This window comes from Bos taurus, chromosome 18, assembly GCF_002263795.3.
Source record: "Bos taurus isolate L1 Dominette 01449 registration number 42190680 breed Hereford chromosome 18, ARS-UCD2.0, whole genome shotgun sequence".
Taxonomy (NCBI): domain Eukaryota; kingdom Metazoa; phylum Chordata; class Mammalia; order Artiodactyla; family Bovidae; genus Bos; species Bos taurus.
In genome coordinates this window covers 1,830,857-1,849,502 of record NC_037345.1, presented here as the reverse complement: position 1 = coordinate 1,849,502, position 18,646 = coordinate 1,830,857, and the positions used below count along the sequence as shown (strand labels likewise).

The following is an 18,646-nucleotide window of genomic DNA, read 5'->3' as shown; positions in this document are numbered from 1 at the left end:
CCTCTTCCTTTCCAATCTGGATACCTTTGTTTTTCTTGAGCTAATTACACATTCAACAGTATAGTGTTGAGTGGAAGTGGTGAGAGTAGACATCCTTGCCTTTTTTCTGCTCTTAACTGAGGAACACATTTAGTCTTTCACCTTTAAATACAGTGTTAGCTGTCGTGTTTTCATAGGGGCTGTATGAATTTGCTAGGTTGCCATAAGAAGGTACCACAGACTGAGTGGCTTAAAGAACAGAAATGTATTTACTCACAGTTCTGGAGGCTAGAAAGCCAAGATCAAGACATCAACAGGGCTGGTTTATTTTGAGTTCTCTCCTAGGCTTTTTGTTATTGTTTAGTTGCTAAGTCACGTCTGACCCTTTAGCGACATCATGCAGTGCAGCCCACCAGGCTCCTCTGTCTGTGGGATTTTCCAGGCAAGAATCCTGGAGCAGGTTGCCATTTCCTTCTCCAGGGGATCTTCCCGACCCACGGATTGGATCTGTGTCTACTGCATTGAAGGCGGATTCTTTCCCACTGAGCCACCAGGGAAACCTCTCCTAGGCTTACGGATGGCCACTTTCTATGTCTTTGAGGAGTCTTCCCTCTGGGTACGTGTATCCTAACCTCCTCTTCTTATAAGAGCACCCGTCATATTGAGTTGGGACCCACCCAGTGACTCCTTTAACCTTATTTACCTCTTTAAAAACTCTATCTCCAAATGCAGTTACATCTTGAAGTACCAGGATTAGTATTTCAAGATATAAATTTGGGGGGATGCAAGTCATATAAGCCCATAACTGGGACACTTTATCAAGATAAGAAATTGCCTTTCTGTTCCTAGTCTGTTGAGAATCTTCATACAGAATGGGTTTGGAATTTTATCAAATGCTCTTTCTGTGCCTTTGAAAGGATCATGCGTTTCATCCTTTGTTCTATCGTTACAGGGCGTGCGTGCTCAGTCTTTCTAGTGTCTGATTCTTTGCGACCTCATGGACTGTGGCCCACCAGGCTTCTTTGTCCATGGTATTTCACAGGCAAGAATACTGGAGGGGGCTGCCATTTCCTACTGCAGGGGATCGTCCCAACCAGGGATCAAACCCACATCTCTTACTCCTACACTGGCAGGTGGATTCTTTACCTCTCCGCTACCTGGGAAGTCCTTCTATTAATACATTAATTGACTTCCATTTTGAACCAACCTTGTATTCCTACTATAAATCCTACCCGGTCATGATGTTAATCCTTTTGTATAATGCTAGATTTTTATAATATTTCATTGAGGATTTTTGTGTTTGTATTCATGAGTGATCTTGATCTATAGTTTTCTTGAGATGTCTTTTGCTTTGGTAGCAGGATAATATTGATCTTGTAAGGTGAGTTGGAAAATCCTCCTCTTCTGAGTTCTGGAAATGTTTATACATGATTGGTATTATTTCTCCTTTAAATATTGATAGAATTCCCCAGTAAAGTTAGTTGCACTTAGGCTTTTCTTTGTGGGAAGATTTTTCCATCCAATTTCTTTTGCTACTATGGATGTACTTAGATTTTCTATTTCTTTTTTTTAGATTTTCTATTTCTTCCTGACTCAATTTTGGTCATTTATCTTTCTAGAAATTTGTCCATTGTACTTTTGTTGTCTGTTTTATTGACATAAAGTTGCTCTTAACACTCTCTTACGACCTTTCTGATTTCTATAGGATCCATTGAGGTGCTGTCCCCTCTTCCCTTCATGCTTTGGACAAACTTTGTCTTTTCTCTCTTTTACAGTGTTTATTAAATAAAAATTTTAAACTGTACAATGTGTATAGTAGCTTTATTCATAATAAGCAAAAGCTTAAAACAACCTCATATCCATCAATAGTAATGAAAATAGAGTGAAACACTATCATCTGTTAAAGCAGCGATGGAAACAGCCACTGATACAGGCAACAGCGCAGACGAATCTCACAGATCCACAGAGCAGAGGAGTCCACGCCTCAAAGCGGGTGTATTCTGAGTCCGTTTACATGAAATTTGGGGGAGCTTCCCAGGTGGTGCTAGTGGAAAGAATCTGTCTGCCAATGCAGGAGATGCAAGAGATGCAGGCTTGATCCCTGGGTTGGGACAATCCCCTGGAGCAGGAAATGGCAACCCACTCCGCTACTCACGTCTGGGAAATCCCAGGGACAGAGGACTGTAGTGGGTTACAGTCCATGGGGTTGCAGAGAGTCGGATATGACTGAGTAACTAAGAATGGCACACATTATAAATAAATGGTGATCGAATGGTGATAATAAATAGCAATAGAATACATAGTGATTTCTATGGTGATGGAAATCAGAAGAGAGGTTTCAGACTTCCCTGGTGGCCCAGGGGTTAAGAATCCCCACGCCAACGGATGGTGCATGGGTTGGATCCCTGGTTCAGGAAGGTCCCACACGCTGTGGGGTAACCACGCCTGTGCACCACAGCCCCTGAAGCCTGGGCACCTAGAGCCCATGCTCTGCAACAGAAGAAGGCACCGCAAAGAAAGCCCTTGCACTGCAACTAGAGAGAAGCCGCTGCTCCCTGCGACTAAAGCCCGCACACATCAGCAGACCCAGAGCAGCCAAAATAAAAAAGTCAATATATAAATAATTTTTTAAAAGAAGAGAAGTTGCTTATTGGGAAACACTTTTTACAAGAAGGGGAATGCGTGCCCATTCTCAAAACCCATCCCAGCCACTCAGCAGACTCCAGGAAAAGGTCTGGACCCAGGAGGAAATACTATGTACACCAAGGTGCAATGCCCCAGGCAGGGAGTCCAGGGAGGCTGTCACCCTGCTTCACTCCACTGGCCCAAGACCCGGGGTGGCAGTGACGACCCCAGGGTCGCACAGGGCTCCTTGGTCGGAACCTGGTTCTGACGTCGGTCTGGTGTTTGCTCTGCTCTGCTTCTCCCCTTCTGGCTCCTGCACGCGGGGCTCGCCCTGGCCTCCTCTCACAGTGAGCCAGGGCTGCTCAAAGTCGCTCCACTCCAGGCCCAAGGTATAATTTCCTCCCACCTGCTCTGCTGCCCCGCATGGTATTCCAGGAAAACCAGCCATGTTTATTTTCAAAGCCCAGGAGCCGGAATTGGGTCTTTTGTTACCTGGAGCAGAGCAGGGCTGTGGGAATTGAATTCACAGGGCCCAGATGGGAACTAAGGCAGGTCGGCTCTCGATCAGCCGCGGGTACCCTGTGCTTGCTGGGTGACCTGGGGCCAGGCCCTGAGACACACTGACCCCAGCTTCCCCAACTACAGACTGAGCACCTCGTCTTCCCTGCCACGGGCTGTTGCAACAACCAAGTGAACTCAATATTTGAAGCTGCTTTGTAAACTCTATAGAAAAAGATCCCCATTTTATTAAGCATTGCTGGGATCCAGACAGGGTGCCCTTGAGGTTGTCTGGTCATCTGTCTGAGAGAGAATAAACGCCCCAGGCCCTGAGACATCTAGGGGGACACCCAACCCCAGGCTGGCTTTGGGGTTCTTGTGCCTGACCCTGTCTCCACGCCCCCAAAGGTAACCATGTTCCATCGTGTTCCCCGCCCTCACCCCCAGCCGCAAAAGCCAGGCCCACTGGCATCTCAGGAAAGCTTCTGAGGAATTGACACCTGGCCTGGCCCAGGGTTCAAGGGTCACACAAACTTCAGGAGGAGGAAGCACCTGGCTCGCAGTCCTGTCCCCTGTGAATGGCTGAGTAACTTTCAGTCTGCCTGAGGGGGACACACTTTTATTTTCTAGGAGCTGTGGGCACCTTCCAGCTTATTCTGCGGGGACCCTGCCAGCCAGTGTAGTCGGGCCTCGGAGCACCAGGGCAGCCAGCTGCCCTTCTGCCTGTGGGCCCGGAGGCTGACTTGTTCCCTGGGGAGTGCAGCCAGCCAGGAGCATCACGTGCTCCCTGCTTTCCCCGCTCCAGGCCGGCAGTCACGTGGGTGGGGGCACCAGGGCTGGGGCCCAGTCCCCCACATCGCTCAGAAGGACCGTCCTAAGGCACCCATGGAGTAGCCCCCGCCCACTCCCCTATAAACCCACGGCCCTGGTGCCCCCACCCACCGGTGGCACCTGACTGGTGTGCGGTTACCACCTGCTTATGTTTAATTCATGGCTGGGGGTTGGGACGAGCTTCCCAAGAAAGGAAAGAACTCCCCTGGGGTCTTGCCCAGTTCCTGCCTGCCCATAGGGTACGAGGCCCCAGCCTCCTTGGGCCAGGGGCTGGGAAGAGAAGCTGCTGATGAGCCTGGAGGACACTATTCCAGCCTGGGCATTGCTATTATTCGTTAATCTGCAGCCCTGGAATGTCTGCGGGCCAATCAGCAGTGTCTTCGAGGGCTCCCCGAGGGCTCCAATAATCCTGCAATGATTAGCAAGGGCCATGGGGTCACTGTGAACCACTCAGTAGGTTGGTCGACTGGCTGTTGGCGGGCGGGCAGGCGGGCAGGCGGGCAGGCCCACGGCCAGGGGAGGGAGGGCGCCCCGGGATGGGAGCTGTCTGCCTCCTTCCATGCCAGCGCTGACAACGGGGGCTGTCCAGACACCGATTACTCAGCAGCCTCCCCTTTGTCTGCCAGCCCCGTGCTACTCCTCAAGATCGTGAATAGCTCTGTCCAGTCTGGGAAGTGAGCTGGACTGCTGAGCCAGGCAGAGCCCAGAGCCACCACCAGGCCCATGCTGAGGCTGGAGCCCTCGCACAGGCCTGAAGGCCACCGGCCTGGCCTCCTGCCCTTGCTCCTAGCTCTCCTTGGCACAACGTGGGCAGGGGTGCAGCCACTCCAGCTGCAGGAGCAGCAGGTTCCAATGCCTGAAGGTAAGGGGGCCACAAGGTGAGGGAAACTTGGAGATGCTCTGAGGGTCCTGGGGGCTTCCAGGAGCCAGTTCCCAGGCCTGAGCCCAGGCAGGCTGGTGCAGTTGAAAGAGCCACCCCGGAACATTCCGGGGGCCTGAGAGGGGTGCTGGAGGATGGAGCTGGGGCAGGAGAATGAAGGGGCATGGGCCCCAAGGTCGGGGGGAGGAAGAACAAGGAGGTGCCCTGCAAGCGGCAGGGGAGACTGGCTAAGAGGAGCCCCAGGCAGAGGGGCTGCCGGGACCCCAGGCTGCGGCCCTCCTCATACCCAGCCCCCCCACCCTCCGCCCCGGGGCACATCCCCTGGGTCACCCCACCCCAGCTCTCAGCCTCCTTTACACCCACACCTGTCTGTCTCAGTCCCCCTCCTTTCTCCGCCTCTCTCCTTCTCCCCATCCCTCTGCTCCGGTCCCCCTATATGCCCACCAGCATCTGCCCCGTCTAGGGTTTTGCTCCATAAGTGCAAGGCTGCATCTCATTGCGCCGCGGTGGCCCCAAGGGCCGCTGCCCAGGTGGCCTGACCTTGTCTCCCACCCTAGTCCTGAGCAAGAAGGAGAGCTTCCTCCTGGTGTCCCTGCACAACCGTCTGCGAAGCCGGGTCCACCCGCCTGCGGCCAACATGCAGAGAATGGTGCGTACCCTTACCGGCCCGGCTCACGGGGCGGAGGGGCGACCCTGACGGGCTGGGAGGCCGTACTGCGGCCAGGCTCTCTTGCACCAGCAGGGCTGGAGGGGTGGCCGCCCCTGGCCCACAGCGGGCCGGCCGTGCCTGATCACGGGGAGAGCCACGGCTCCCTCCTCCCGGAAAGACAGCCCTCGGGCTTTGCTTGCATCCCTTCTCGTTGCCCCGGAGACCGGAAGACATGGATAGAGTGGGGTCCCCTCCTCCGGGAAAGCGGAGGTCACAAAGGCGTCCCAGCGGGAAGGGAGGCTCGTCGGGGCGGGAAAGGCAGCCCGCTGGGCGGGGGCGAGGGCTTGTGTGCGACCCAACCCTGCTTCTCCAGCAGTTTATCCAGGCGACCAGGAGGGGCCCCTTCACCCGGGCCAGGGAGGGGGTGCAGGGTTTCCCAGCACTCCCTCGGGGCTGCGGAGTCGGAGGTGTCACCTTGGGGCCCCCCCAGTACGGCCCCCGGCTGCTCCCGCCCACGTAACGGTCCAGGGAGCGAGGGGGGACCAGCGTGGGGCCGGCCAGGTTCCCCATGGCTGCTTCCCACAAACTCCTCCGAGGCTGCGGCGACCTTGAGCGCTCGGGGTCAGTTTCCCAGGAGGTGGGGGCGGGGCGGGTGGGGGCGGGGGTCGCCTCTCCCCTTTCCCGCCTCTGCATGTGCTCAGCCCCTCCCCCGGGCCCAGGTCCTGGCTCCCGACTCCCACACGCACGCAGCCCTAGGGCCTGGAGTGAGGGTGCTTCTGGTCAAGCCCTGCACTTCCCACGGCCCTTGTGCCTGAGTCTAAGAAAAGAGCACCTCATTAAAAACCAAGTGGAGCCCCACGGCTCAGCCTCTGTCACACGCACAGCTCTGGCCCTGGGCACCCATGGGAGGCTGAGGCCCTGATGGGCCCCGTGCAGCCCCCATCAGCAGTGAAATCTCAACCACCGTCTGCTGGGGTCAGGCCCTAAGTGCAGCACTTTGCTCCCTGCAGCCATGTAATCCTCACACCATCTTATCCTGTGGGTACCTTATTACCGCCCCCTCTTTTTTTGGCTGTGCTGCATGGCTTGTGGGATCTCAGTTCTCCGAGCAGGGACTGAACCAGGGCCCTGAAAACCCAGAACCCTAACCACTAGGCAACCAGGGAGCTCCCACCTTACTATCCCATTTTACAGAAGAGTATGTTCAGTCTCATGGAGATTAGGAGACGGCTGGAGGTCACACAACTGGAATGAGGTGGCAGGGCTGGACCCGGGCATGACAATAGAGTGACACATGTCATCTTGGTTGCTGAGGCCCCTGTTTCAGAGGAGGGGGCTGGTGGATGGGGGCAGGGACGCCTGGTTGGGGAGAGTGGATTGGCTCCACTCCAGAGAGCTCTGCCTGCTGAGACCAAAGCAGAGGCCCTGGAGACCTCTTACACCCTCTCGGGTCCGGTGTCCCAGCTGGAGCCCCTACACACTCCAAAACCAGAATTAGGGAATAAGACCCAGCAGCATGGCTGTTGCAACTTTTTACATCACAGAAGGGACGCCAAGAGGGAGCCTTTCTTTCTTTTTTTTTTTTTTTAAGAGGGAGCCTTTCTGACAATGACCAGGGCCAGGTTCACCTAGCACAGAACCAGTTCGGAAGCCGTGGGCACGGCAGAGCTCACGTTAGGGACGGGAAAGATTACAGCAGAGGCCCACCCCATCACCTGGGCTAGCACTCGCCCCCAGGAACACCCGGCCCCTTAGTGGGGTGGAGTCCTGGGCAGGGCCCGAGGGTCCCATCACTAGAGGCTCTCAGTGCTGGGCGAGCCGGGCTCTGGGATGGGGGGCCAGATGGGCAGGTGGCTTTCCCACAGCCTGGAGCGCCCCCTGCAGGTCCTGCCTGCCTTTCCCTGGCCCCGAGGATGCGGGCGAAACCAGCTCAGAGCGCTCAAGCCGCCAAGCGTGATCCCTGCTCGAGGGCTCTCCTTGTAGGCGCACGGCCTCTGGTCGTGCTGCGGTGCCGAGCAGGGGTGGGTCAGTCGGGCCTAGCCCGGGGCCCCTATTGATGCTGCTGTGTGTGCCCCCCGCCCCCCAGGACTGGAGCGACAGCCTGGCCTGGCAAGCCCAGGCCCGGGCGGCCCTCTGCGGTGCCCCCGCCCCGAGCCCGGCCTCTGTTCCGCGGGCCGCCCGGCACGTGGGCTGGAACGCGCAGCTGCTGCCCGCGGGCTCTGCGACCTTCGTGCACGTAGTGGGCCTGTGGTTCTCCGAGGGGCGGCAGTACAGCCACGCGGCGGCCGAGTGCGCCCCCAACGCCACCTGCGCCCGCTACACTCAGGTGAGGCCGCCCTTCTCAACCAGGGCCCCTGCCCTGCTGGGCTGCTCCGAGGGTCTACAGTTTGTCCTAAAACTGGTGGTCGCTTGTCCTCCCGTTGCTGCTGCTGCTAAGTCGCTTCAGTCGTGTCCAACTCTGTGCGACCCCAGAGACGGCAGCCCACCAGGCTCCCCCGTCTTGGAATTCTCCAGGCAAGAACACTGGAGTGGGTTGCCATTTCCTTCTCCAATGCATGAAAGTGAAAAGTGAAAGTGAAGTTGCTCAGTCATGTCCGACTCTTAGCGACCCCATGGACTGCAGCCCACCAGGCTCCTCCATCCATGGGATTTTCCAGGCAAGTGTACTGGAGTGGGGTGCCGCTGCCTTCTCCAGTCACTTCAGATCTTCAGATAACATTTGTAAGATTTACTTCCATTGAGTTGAGCAAGCATGGGAGATTCACTATGAATAAACTACAATTGGGGGGCATCTGGGGTTACTTTTTTTTTTAACTATTCCAAGTCACACCACAACACATAAATCCCAGCTCAGGCCCTCTTGGACACACGGGTCCAGAGTTCCTCTAAGATAGCAGTCCCCAACCTTTTTGGCATCAGAGACAGTTTGTGTAAAAGACAGGTTTTCCACAGACTGGAATTGAGGGAGATGGTTTCCAGATGATTCTAGTGCATTGCATGTATTGTGTACTTTGTGTCTATTATTATTCCATCAGCTTCACCTCAGATCATCAGGTACTAGATCCTGGAGACCGGGGACTCCCGCCCTAGGATACACTTAGAAGGGGAGTGGCTGGGTCAGAGGGAGCACGCACGACAGCCTTGCTACCTGTTGTCAAAGTGGTGGCCCCTACTCCACTCCTGTCCGCAAACCAGTTCTCACTTCCCAGGACTGTCAGCTCCTTAATTTTTGCCGCCTTGATGCTGTGGAACACTCCCTCATTCTGTTTTTAATTTCCATTTCTCTGATTGCCTGTGAGACTGAGCCTCTTTTCTGTTCTGCTTCATTGCTGGTTAATTTCGTCTTTCCCTTAATAACTTACAAGCATCTTTTCTATATTCTTTATACTTTTGTTGGTCATATTGGTTGCAACCATATGTTTCTAACATATGGCTTGTATTTTCTCTTTGTTTATGTGACTTTTTGTAAGAAATCTTCAGAGAATTTTAATATTAATGTAATCAAACTTCTCGTGATTTTTATTATGGTTCATCCATTTGTTGTATTATGTTTAAGAAATCCTATTCAACTCTGACATCAGGAAGATATTCTTTCTTTTCTTCCAAAGTTTAAATGTTTTCCTTTTTTCATATTGAAGTCATTAAGCCACCAGGTGATGTAGAATTTCATTTTATCTTTTTTTTTACTTCTGTATTAAGTATTGACTCTTTCCCCCACGGACTCTAATGCCATCTCAGTCATATACCAAGCTCCCTTATCTGCTGAGTTCTCTCTTCTTGTTGCTTTTTTTTTTTATTACTCTGAACATATGTGCTTTAATTATTATGGCTTCATACAAAGCTTTTTGACAGGAAAATCCCCCATCTTATTATTATTGTTCAAAAGTTTCCTGACTATTCTTGATTCTTACTACTAATTTTTTCATATGAACTTAATAAGTAGCCTTTACAGACATTTCTTTCCAATCTATAGCCTTACCTACTTCCCTTTCCTCCCATATTATTTTTAAGCAAATTTTAGACTTCTAATTTTATCCATAAATAAGCATGTATGTCTAAAAGATAACTTTTTCATTCCACACTCTACCAGTGTAGAGGGCCCAGGTTCAATCCCTGGTCAGGGAACTAGATCCCACATGCCACAACTAAAAACAGCTTTCTAAAAAATAATCACAATACCAACATTAATGTATATTTTTAAATGTTAACGCTTCCCTGCCTTCCTACTTGCAGGACTGTAATTCACCTATGTACCGTCTGTTACAATAGTTAATCAAACACTAAAATACTTATGTATTAGTAAACAGTTGTTACCCCACGTTCCCAGAAGGCACCTGTCCTAGCCTCTTCCCTGGTACACCTAGGATTTCTCCTGTATCTAGAATCAGAGCAGGTGTACTTGTCACAGTAGTGGGTCTCTAGGATCCTGCTCCAGCCCAGCACCTATTCTGATTAACAAGCCGCTTGACCACCAGGGAAGTCCCTCCATTATAATGTCGTTTTTGACTTTGAAGTGTATGCTTAAATTTCCTAACTAGGTTTTCTCCTTTGTTGTTTAGTCGCTAAGTCATGTCTGACTCTTTTGCGACCCCATGGACTGTGGCCCGCCAGGCTCCTCTGTCCACGGGATTTCCAAGGCAAGAATACTGGAGTGGGTTGCCATTTTCCTTCTCCAGGGGATCGTCCCGACCCAGGGACCAAACCCAAGTCTTCTACGTTGGCAGGAAGATTCTTTACCACTGAGCCACCAGGGAAGCCAGGTTTTCTCCTTTACTTACTTCTAAATTACTTCCTTTAGATTTTATTACATTGAATTCATAGAATGTGATCTGTAAGACATAGGTTATCTGGTAGTTATTGAATCTTGCTTTGCAGCTATTAGGCTTCCCTGAGAGCTCAGCTGGTAAAGAATCTGCCTGCAATGCAGGAGACCCCAGTTTGATTCCTGGGTTGGGGAGATCTGCTGGAGAAGGGATAGGCTACCCACTCCAGTATTCTTGGGCTTCCCTCGTGGCTTAGCTGTTAAAGAATCGACCTGCAATTGGGGAGATCTAGGTTCAGTTCCTGGGTTGGGAAGATCCCCTGGAGAAGGGAAAGGCTATCCACTCCAGTATTCTGGCCTGGAGAATTCTATGGACTATATAGTCCATGGGGTCACAAAGAGTCAGACAGGACTGAGCAACTTTCATTTTCACTTTGCTGTTTAGTGAGGGATCAATGTCTGCAAAATTCCATGCACTCCTAAAAAGAATGTACATTCTCTACTTGTTGGAGATATATATATATATGATTACACGGGCGTATCTCCCAGCCTCATGCTGGTCATTTTTAGTAGCTACTGGAGTTTGCTGGGCTATTCTTGGGTATTGACCATTTGTGTTATTTCCAAGTGGTCACTGATTCTAATACTTTAAACCTAAGTTTTGAATACTAGTAAAAGCCTGTATCAGGTAGCTATTGATGCCTGACACACTATCCCAAAATTTAGCATCCTGTGATTTTGCAGCTTGGCAGTTTGGGTTGGGCTCGGTTGGGAGTTTCCTCTGGTCTTGGCAGCACTCACTCTTGCAACCGTAACCAGCTGCTGGGTGGGCTAGGAGCTGGCTGTCCACAGTGGCCTCAGTGGATCCTCTCTGCCCTCTAAGGTTCTTCAGCCTCCAGCAGGCTTGTTCACATGGTGGCTGAGCATGAGAGAGAATGAGTGGAAACTGCAGGGTCTCCTGAGACCTAGGTTTAAAACGGCTAGACTATCATTTCTCTGGCATTGTATTGAGCAACACAAGCCATGGGGCCAGCCATTTTCGAGGCGTGGGAGACTCCTCCTCTTGATGCAAAACCACATTTTGTAAAGATGGGCTGTGGGGAGTCGTGAAGTGTTGGGGCCATTTTTGCAACCGTCACAAGGCCTTTGATGTCCAGGTCTTCCTGTTGCCACTCTCCTCCAGCCATCCAGTCTCCCCGCCCTTCAGGTATCTGCAGACCCTCACCTCCCCACCCAGGAGGCCTTTCTAGACTATTCCCATCCATCCTTATAGCCCTGCGCAGCACAGCTGCTCTGCTCCTGGGGTCCCCAGGGAGGTGACAAAACTGTTTATCTGCCTGGTTTGGGGCAAAACTGCCTGCCCTCCCCGGGGGAGCATCCTGCAGGCTGCAGGTCCCCAGACTGAGAGTGGAGGGAGGCCCACGACAGGGTGTCTGAGCCTCCGTGTCTCCTGCAGCTCGTGTGGGCCACCTCGAGCCAGCTGGGCTGTGGGCGGCACCTCTGCTCTGGGGCCCAGGGCGAGCTGGAAGCCTTTGTCTGCGCCTACTCTCCCGGGTAAGCCCCCTGCATGGCAGAGCCCTGCCGTCTCCCGCTGGGCTGCAGGGCAGGGGTGCTCTCAGCCAGGGTGAGACACCCACACACCCATAGGCCTTTACCCCTGGGTCTGCACCCCTGGTGGGAGAGAGCAGCACCCAGGATTCTGGCCATGCAGAGCATGACTTCTGCTCAGTCGCCCCTTCCTGGAAGCACCATCCTGCATTCAGGAAATCTGTCCAGTATTCGTTTGGAGGTCATCTTTTCTCTCCTGGGAAATCTCCCTGTCTCACCCAGCTCCCTGACTCCCTGGCGGGGCAGGAAGGAACTGACAGGGGCTGCGGGCAGGCAGCAGGGCCTGTCCCTGCCACGGCCAAGGCCAGGTCCTTGCAGCCCTCCGCTGCTTGCTTTCGCAGAGGGAACTGGGAGGTCAACGGGAAGACCATCGTCCCCTACAAGAAGGGTGCCTGGTGTTCGCTCTGCACGGCCAGCGTCTCGGGCTGCTTTAAAGCCTGGGACCACGCAGGGGGGCTCTGTGGTAAGTGCCCCCACCAGCGGGTCTGATGCGGTGATGCAGAGGAGGGTGGCAGGCTGTCCCAGAAGCCCTGGCCCTCAGCACCCAGGGAGGCACCGGCCTGACCTGCCCAGAGAAGGCCCGCTCAGCATTTCCTTTCTGTCTGACCAGAGGTCCCCAGGAACCCGTGTCGCATGAGCTGCCGGAACCACGGCCATCTCAACGTTAGTACCTGCCACTGCCACTGCCCCCCCGGATACACAGGCAGATACTGTCAAGGTGAGGGGCACCTGGAGCCGGGTCGGGGCACCCGGGTGAGTGAAGCGCGCACAGCGTATCCTCGTCCAGTAGGCATCCACTGAGCACCGACTGTCGGCCAGACCCTGAGCCCTGCAGGGGATTGCAAGTGAAACCGGATCTGGCCCGTAGGCTCTGGGAGGGTGCAGAGAGGGCAGCTGAGGATCCCGGCTGGATTCCTTTTCTGCCCATCGCCCAGCTCTGTGACCACGAGCAGCTCCCCCCGCCCCAGCTCTGATTCGCTTCTCTTGACAAGATCAAACCAAAGATGCCAAAGAGCACAGAGGAGCCCCGGGCGGGTTTCTTGCTGGGGTTGGCATCCGTGCACATCCTCCATCCTGGCAGTGCGGTGCAGCGTGAGGTGTGTGCACGGCCGGTTCCGGGAAGAGGAGTGTTCCTGCGTCTGTGACGTCGGCTTCGGGGGAGCCCAGTGTGCCAGTGAGTCCTGCCACACAGCCCACCCTGGACCCCTCAGTGAGGGCTGGGTCCCACCCGGACCAGCCCACAGATGCCCATGGTGTGCACTCTCGCCCACTCCCTGAGTGAACTTGGCCATGGTGGGGGGGTCTTTACACCCCAGAAACAGCACTGCTGCAATCACAGATTATCTTTTTTGAGAGAGAGAGCTGGTTGTTACATATTTACCAGCTTGGGAGCAGGTGGCCAGGGAAGGGGCACCCTGAGCCTTAACACCCTGCAGGACAGGAAGCATGACCTCTCTAAGGTTCTACACAAACTCAGGCTCCCCTCCCGCCAGCCAAGGTGCGCTTTCCCTTCCACACCTGCGATCTGAGGATCGACGGAGACTGCTTCACGGTGTCCTCGGAGGCGGACACCTACTATGGCGCCAAGATGAAATGCCAGGTAACGCTCACCCCACCTTCCTGCCAGCTGCCCCCTTTATGTAGGGACCCTGTCTTAAGAGCTGCATTCCTTCGACCTCTCAACTTACTAATGCTGGCGAGCAATCCCGATGTCTTTAGGACACTGAGCAGGTGAAACAAACCCTTCCCAGGCTGGGACCCTGCCAGAGGAGAGGTGGGCAGGGGAGAGGAAGGCGGGAGGCTTTGGTGGGGATGGGTGGCTGGGGACAGCCTGGCTGGCACATAGGTTTGACGTCCGTGGCCACAGTGGGCAGCGGGAGGGACAGGAGGGGCTGGCCTGCACTCTGGGGTCAGCGTGACCCAGAGTTGGGGTTACAGGGCAAGGGCGGGGTGCTCGCCCAGATTGAGAGCCAGAAAGTGCAGGACATCCTGGCCTTCTACCTGGGCCGCCTGGAGACCACCAACGAGGTGACCGACAGTGACTTTGAGACCAGGAACTTCTGGATCGGTGAGTGCCTGGGTGATATGGGGGGGGGGGCGGGTTGCCGTGTGTGTCCACGCGCATGCAGTGCTCGTGGGGCTGGGACACCCACGCCCCTCCAGGGATCTGCACTGTGGTAACCCGGAGCCCTGCCAGCAGTCAGGGCGTGGTGAGGGCTCAGAGCCCAGAATGGAGCCACAAGTCAGGCTGATGCGTCCCCTCCCCAGGGAGAGAGCTGACGGAGAGGAGCCGGAAGTGCGGAGCAGGGTCTCAGGGCTGGGGGCCTACTGGGCATCGGGCAGCAGGCTCCAGGCAGGCCCTCAGCCCAGGGAGCGGGCGGGGTCCGGGGACCTTGGGTGCGGGGCCAACCTTGGCTGCTGTGGCCCAGGGCTCACCTACAAGAGCGCCAAGGACTCCTTCCGCTGGACCACGGGGCAGCACCAGTCCTTCACAAGCTTCGCCTTTGGGCAGCCAGACAACCAGGGGTGAGCCCTCTACTGCCCACCTTCCCACTGGGGCCTGAGTGCTGAATCCTTGGATACGACCAGACTCCCACCCGCCTGCCTCCTGCCCAAGTGCCCTGAGGGCCTGGGCCTCCCTGGGGCCCTCATGCCGGGAGGTGCAGGCGCGGCTGGGTGTGGGCCTGGTGCTGGACGAGGCACATCCCTGACCCAGGGCTCACTTAAAAGACAGGGACCCCAGAAGGCTGTGTGCCCCCACTGTCCCCATCGTCCCCTCAGAGGCCTCTCCATCTCCCTCCTATCTACCCTGCCCTGCCCCCGGTGCCCCCTCTGCCCGCATCAATACCTAGCTGCTCTCTGCTGGCCACCCTCCAGCATCAGCCCTCACACTCGTCTGCCCACCAGCCACCCTGCACCGCCTGGCCTTCAAAGCCCGGGGATGCCCTGGGCAGGGGTGGAGGGGGTCAGGGGGTGCACGGGGTGGGGGTGGAGGTCAGGGGTGCCCGGGACCAGGGTCAGGGGATGCCCGGGGCGGGGGTGAAGATCAGGGGTGCCCGGGGCGGGGGCGAAGGAGGTCAGGGGTGCCCGGAGTGGGGGCAGAGATCAGGGGTGCGCTGGGCGGGGGTGAAGGGTGTCAGAGGGTCCGGGGGCGGGGATGGAGGGGATCAAGGGGGCCCAGGGCAGGGGTGGAGGGGGGTCAGAGGGACCCCTGGGGGTGGAGGGGGTCAGGGGGTGCACGGGGGGGGGGTGGAGGTCAGGGGTGCCCGGGACCAGGGTCAGGGGATGCCCGGGGCGGGGGTGAAGATCAGGGGTGCCCGGGGCAGGGGCGAAGGAGGTCAGGGGTGCCCGGGGTGGGGGCAGAGGTCGGGGGTGCGCTGGGCGGGGGTGAAGGGTGTCAGGGGGTCCGGGGGCGGGGATGGAGGGGATCAAGGGGGCCCAGGGCGGGGGTGGAGGGGGTCAGGGGGTGCCCGGGGCGGGGGCGGAGGAGGTCAGGGGTTCCCGGGGTGAGGGCAGAGGTCAGGGGGTGGGCGGGGCAGGGGTGGAGGCGGTCAGAGGGTGCCTGGGGCGGGGGTGGAGGCGGTCAGACTGTGTGCCCACCTAGACTCCCGAGCGCCCCTACCTCCCTGAGAGCAGCCATGCCGGGCCTGGGCCCGCCCCTAGACGGCCTCGGCCTGGTGGGAGGAAGGACACAGCCTGTCCGATCCCCGTTGGGGCCTGGGGGCGGGGCTGGGGCGGGGCTGGGGCGGGCCGTAGCAGCAGGCTGAGGCGCCCCCTGAGAAGGGAGGAGCTAGAGCGGCTGGAGGAGCAGGTGTGGAGACCGGGGAGCCGGGTGTAGGGGGGGCTCCGACTCCTAGAGGCCCCTGTGAATTTGGAGTGGGGCACCGGGAGGCCCAGGCTGGGCGCAGGTGGCCCCCGGGAGGGGGCTTGGAGCCTCTCCCCGCCTCCTGCCTCCCTCCTCCACTTGAGCACCTCCTCGGCCCGCAGGTTTGGCAACTGCGTGGAGCTGCAGGCGTCAGCCGCCTTCAACTGGAATGACCAGCGCTGCAAAACCCGCAACCGCTACATCTGCCAGTTTGGTGAGGGCCTTCCCGTGGCTCCCTGCCTTGGCCCCTGGCCCCGGGGGTGCCGGGCGATAGCCCTGCAGTGTCTGAACACTGGGCCCGAGGCTATCCTGCCCATCCTGGGCCTGCAGGCCCCTGGAGCCCGGAGCGGGAGACGGCCCCGGTCCACACAGACCCGAACTGCACCCGGCCGGGGATTTCTCAAGGTCCCTTGTCTCCGGCCACTAACGCCATCACACTGGGCCCTGCTGGGTGCGCCCTGATTCCCTCAAGCGCCGTGAACTGTGAGGGCAGAGGTGAAGCCTCGCCCGGCCCCGAAGCCCCTGCTGAGGGATCTGGAGCTCCCTGGGGGTCCCGTGGAGGCCATTTCTGAACCTGGTGCGGCAGAGCCCCATCCCAGGACAGTCACCGGCCCTTGTTCTTCCTCTTCCTTTCCAGCTCGAGAGCACATCTCCCGCTGGGACCCAGGGCACTGAGATTCAGCCGTGCCCCTCCCCAGCCAGGGCCTGGACGCACAGCCCCGCTGGCCTGCCTGCCCTCCCCTGTAGAACCAGGGCCTGGCTGGGACTGTGGCCAACAACCAAAGAGGTCTCAGACCTTGCAGGATGTCGGGCGGGGTACAAGAGAGGCCGACAGAGGCTGGTGGAGGAGGAGGGGAGTGTGGGTGCCCCCACTCCCGGCCTGCTTTTAATTGGGAAGATGGGGCTTAATCAGGCCCTGAAACAGGAGTCCGGACCAGCAGGGAGAAGCGCCTGCTCCAGTCCACCCAGGCTGGACCCTCTGGGGCAGATGGAGGCTCCCCCACCACCCACGGTGCACCCCACAAAGGATTAAACTAAGTTATGGATGAGCCAGACTTGCACACGCTCATTGTGAGTGGGGGATTCAGACCACCCAGAATGGTTCCGGCAGACTGGCCTCCTCCCAACCGCCCCGCTCCCTGCTTACCCACAGGACCCAGCCCCCCCTCCGGAGGTTTTCAGACCCTCGGTCCTGAATAAGGCGCAGACTCAGGAGCCTCACTCGCACCCCTGACTTCTAGCCCCTCTCACCTCTGCCTCTGTCTGGGGCTTTGGTTTCTGTTCACACCTCCCCCTTTATTCTTACGGCTGCTTCTCCGCGGCTCTTCTTTCTTTGTGATTACCTGAACTTGGGTCGTTGTGGCCCTATGGCTTCCCTGTTCCTAGGGTGGTGAGAGGGTGAGTGCCAGCAGGTACTACCATCCGTGTCCAGAATGGCGCATGGCTGCTCGTGCAAATGTCGAGTCACTGTGCTGGCTGGAAGGACAAGTATGGCCTTGGCTTGTGGAGCTGGGAGAAGCAAATCAGTCGGAGTTCTTGGTGGCAACCAACAGAAACACAGAAACTGCTCTGGCAAGTCATGACAGAAAAGGAGCTTATCAAAAAGGCAATAATTTTTTTAAACGGGCAAAGGATTTGAATAGACAGTTCTCCAAAGAAGATGTACAAATGGCCAACAAGCACGTGATAAGATGTTCACCACCACTAGCCATTAGGCAATCCAAACAGAAACCAGAATGAAACACCAGTTCACATCCACTAGGGAGGCTGTTAGCAACAAAATGGACAGTAACGAGTGTTGATGAGGGCAGGGACGTGTTGGGGCCCTCGTACATTGCTGGTGGGAAAGTATAGTGGTGCAGTCACCGTGGAAAACCGTGTGGCGATTCCTCGCAAGGTTAAGCACCACTACCATATGACCCAACAACTTAACTCCTAGGAATGCACAGAAGAGACATGAAAACAAATTCTCAAACAAATTCTTATACACAAAATTCACAGCAGCATTATTCACAATAGCCAAAAGGTAGAAACAACCCAAAAGTCCATCAATGTTTAAATAGCTAACAAATAGCAGTGCATACATGCCATGGAATATTCAGTTCAGTTCAGTTCAGTCACTCAGTCGTGTCCAGCTCTGTTCGACCCCGTGAATCGCAGCACGCCAGGCCTCCCTGTCCATCACCAACTCCCGGAGTTCACTCAGACTCAGGTCCATCGAGTCAGTGATGCCATCCAGCCATCTCATCCTCTGTCGTCCCCTTCTCCTCCTGCTCCCAATCCCTCCCAGCATCAGAGTCTTTTCCAATGAGTCAACTCTTCCCATGAGGTGGCCAAAGTACTGGAGTTTCAGCTTTAGCATCATTCCTTCCAAAGAAATCCCAGGGCTGATCTCCTTCAGAATGGACTGGTTGGATCTCCTTGCAGTCCAAGGGACTCTCAAGAGTCTTCTCCAACACCACAGTTCAAAAGCATCAATTCTTCGGCGCTCAGCTTTCTTCACAGTCCAACTCTCACATCCATACATGACCACAGGAAAAACCATAGCCTTGACTAGACGAACCTTTGTTGGCAACGTAATGTCTCTGCGTTTCAATATGCTATCTAGGTTGGTCATAACTTTTCTTGCAAGGAGGAAGCGTCTTTTCATGGCTGCAGTCACCATCTGCAGTGATTTTGGAGCCCCCCAAAATAAAGTCTGACACTGTTTCCACTGTTTCCCCATCTATTTCCCATGAAGTGATGGGACCAGATGCCATGATCTTCGTTTTTGGAATGTTGAGCTTTAAGCCAACTTTTTCACTCTCCACTTTCACTTTCATCAAGAGGCTTTTGAGTTCCTCTTCACTTTCTGCCATAAGGGTGGTGTCATCTGCATACCTGAGGTTATTGATATTTCTCCCGGCAATCTTGATTCCAGCTTCTGCTTCATCCAGTCCAGCATTTCAC

General features: G+C 55.9%; 1 protein-coding gene across 3 annotated transcripts; it reads left to right on the top strand.

Moving 5' to 3' along the window:
• Positions 1–4,230: 4,230 nt before the first annotated feature.
• Positions 4,231–18,406, top strand: CLEC18C (C-type lectin domain family 18 member C). Of its 3 annotated transcripts, XM_024978227.2 has the most exons (13): positions 4,231–4,390; positions 4,560–4,795; positions 5,371–5,462; positions 7,549–7,788; positions 11,681–11,778; positions 12,174–12,295; positions 12,443–12,550; positions 12,914–13,006; positions 13,326–13,432; positions 13,771–13,900; positions 14,101–14,358; positions 15,820–15,911; positions 16,335–18,406. In XM_024978227.2, exons 2-13 carry the CDS (start codon positions 4,657–4,659, stop codon positions 16,728–16,730), a joined length of 1,875 nt encoding a protein of 624 aa, XP_024833995.1. In that variant the 5' UTR covers positions 4,231–4,390; positions 4,560–4,656; the 3' UTR covers positions 16,731–18,406.
• The last annotated feature ends 240 nt before the right edge of the window (positions 18,407–18,646 follow it).

Coding starts and splice junctions, on each gene's coding strand:
- CLEC18C (XM_024978227.2), top strand. CDS start 4,657: ATGCTGAGGCTGGAGCCCTCGCACAGGCCTGAAGGCCACCGGCCTGGC. Junction 13,433..13,770: donor GCGCCAAGATGAAATGCCAG/GTAACGCTCACC, acceptor TTGGGGTTACAG/GGCAAGGGCGGGGTGCTCGC. Junction 13,901..14,100: donor GACCAGGAACTTCTGGATCG/GTGAGTGCCTGG, acceptor TCCCCTCCCCAG/GGAGAGAGCTGACGGAGAGG.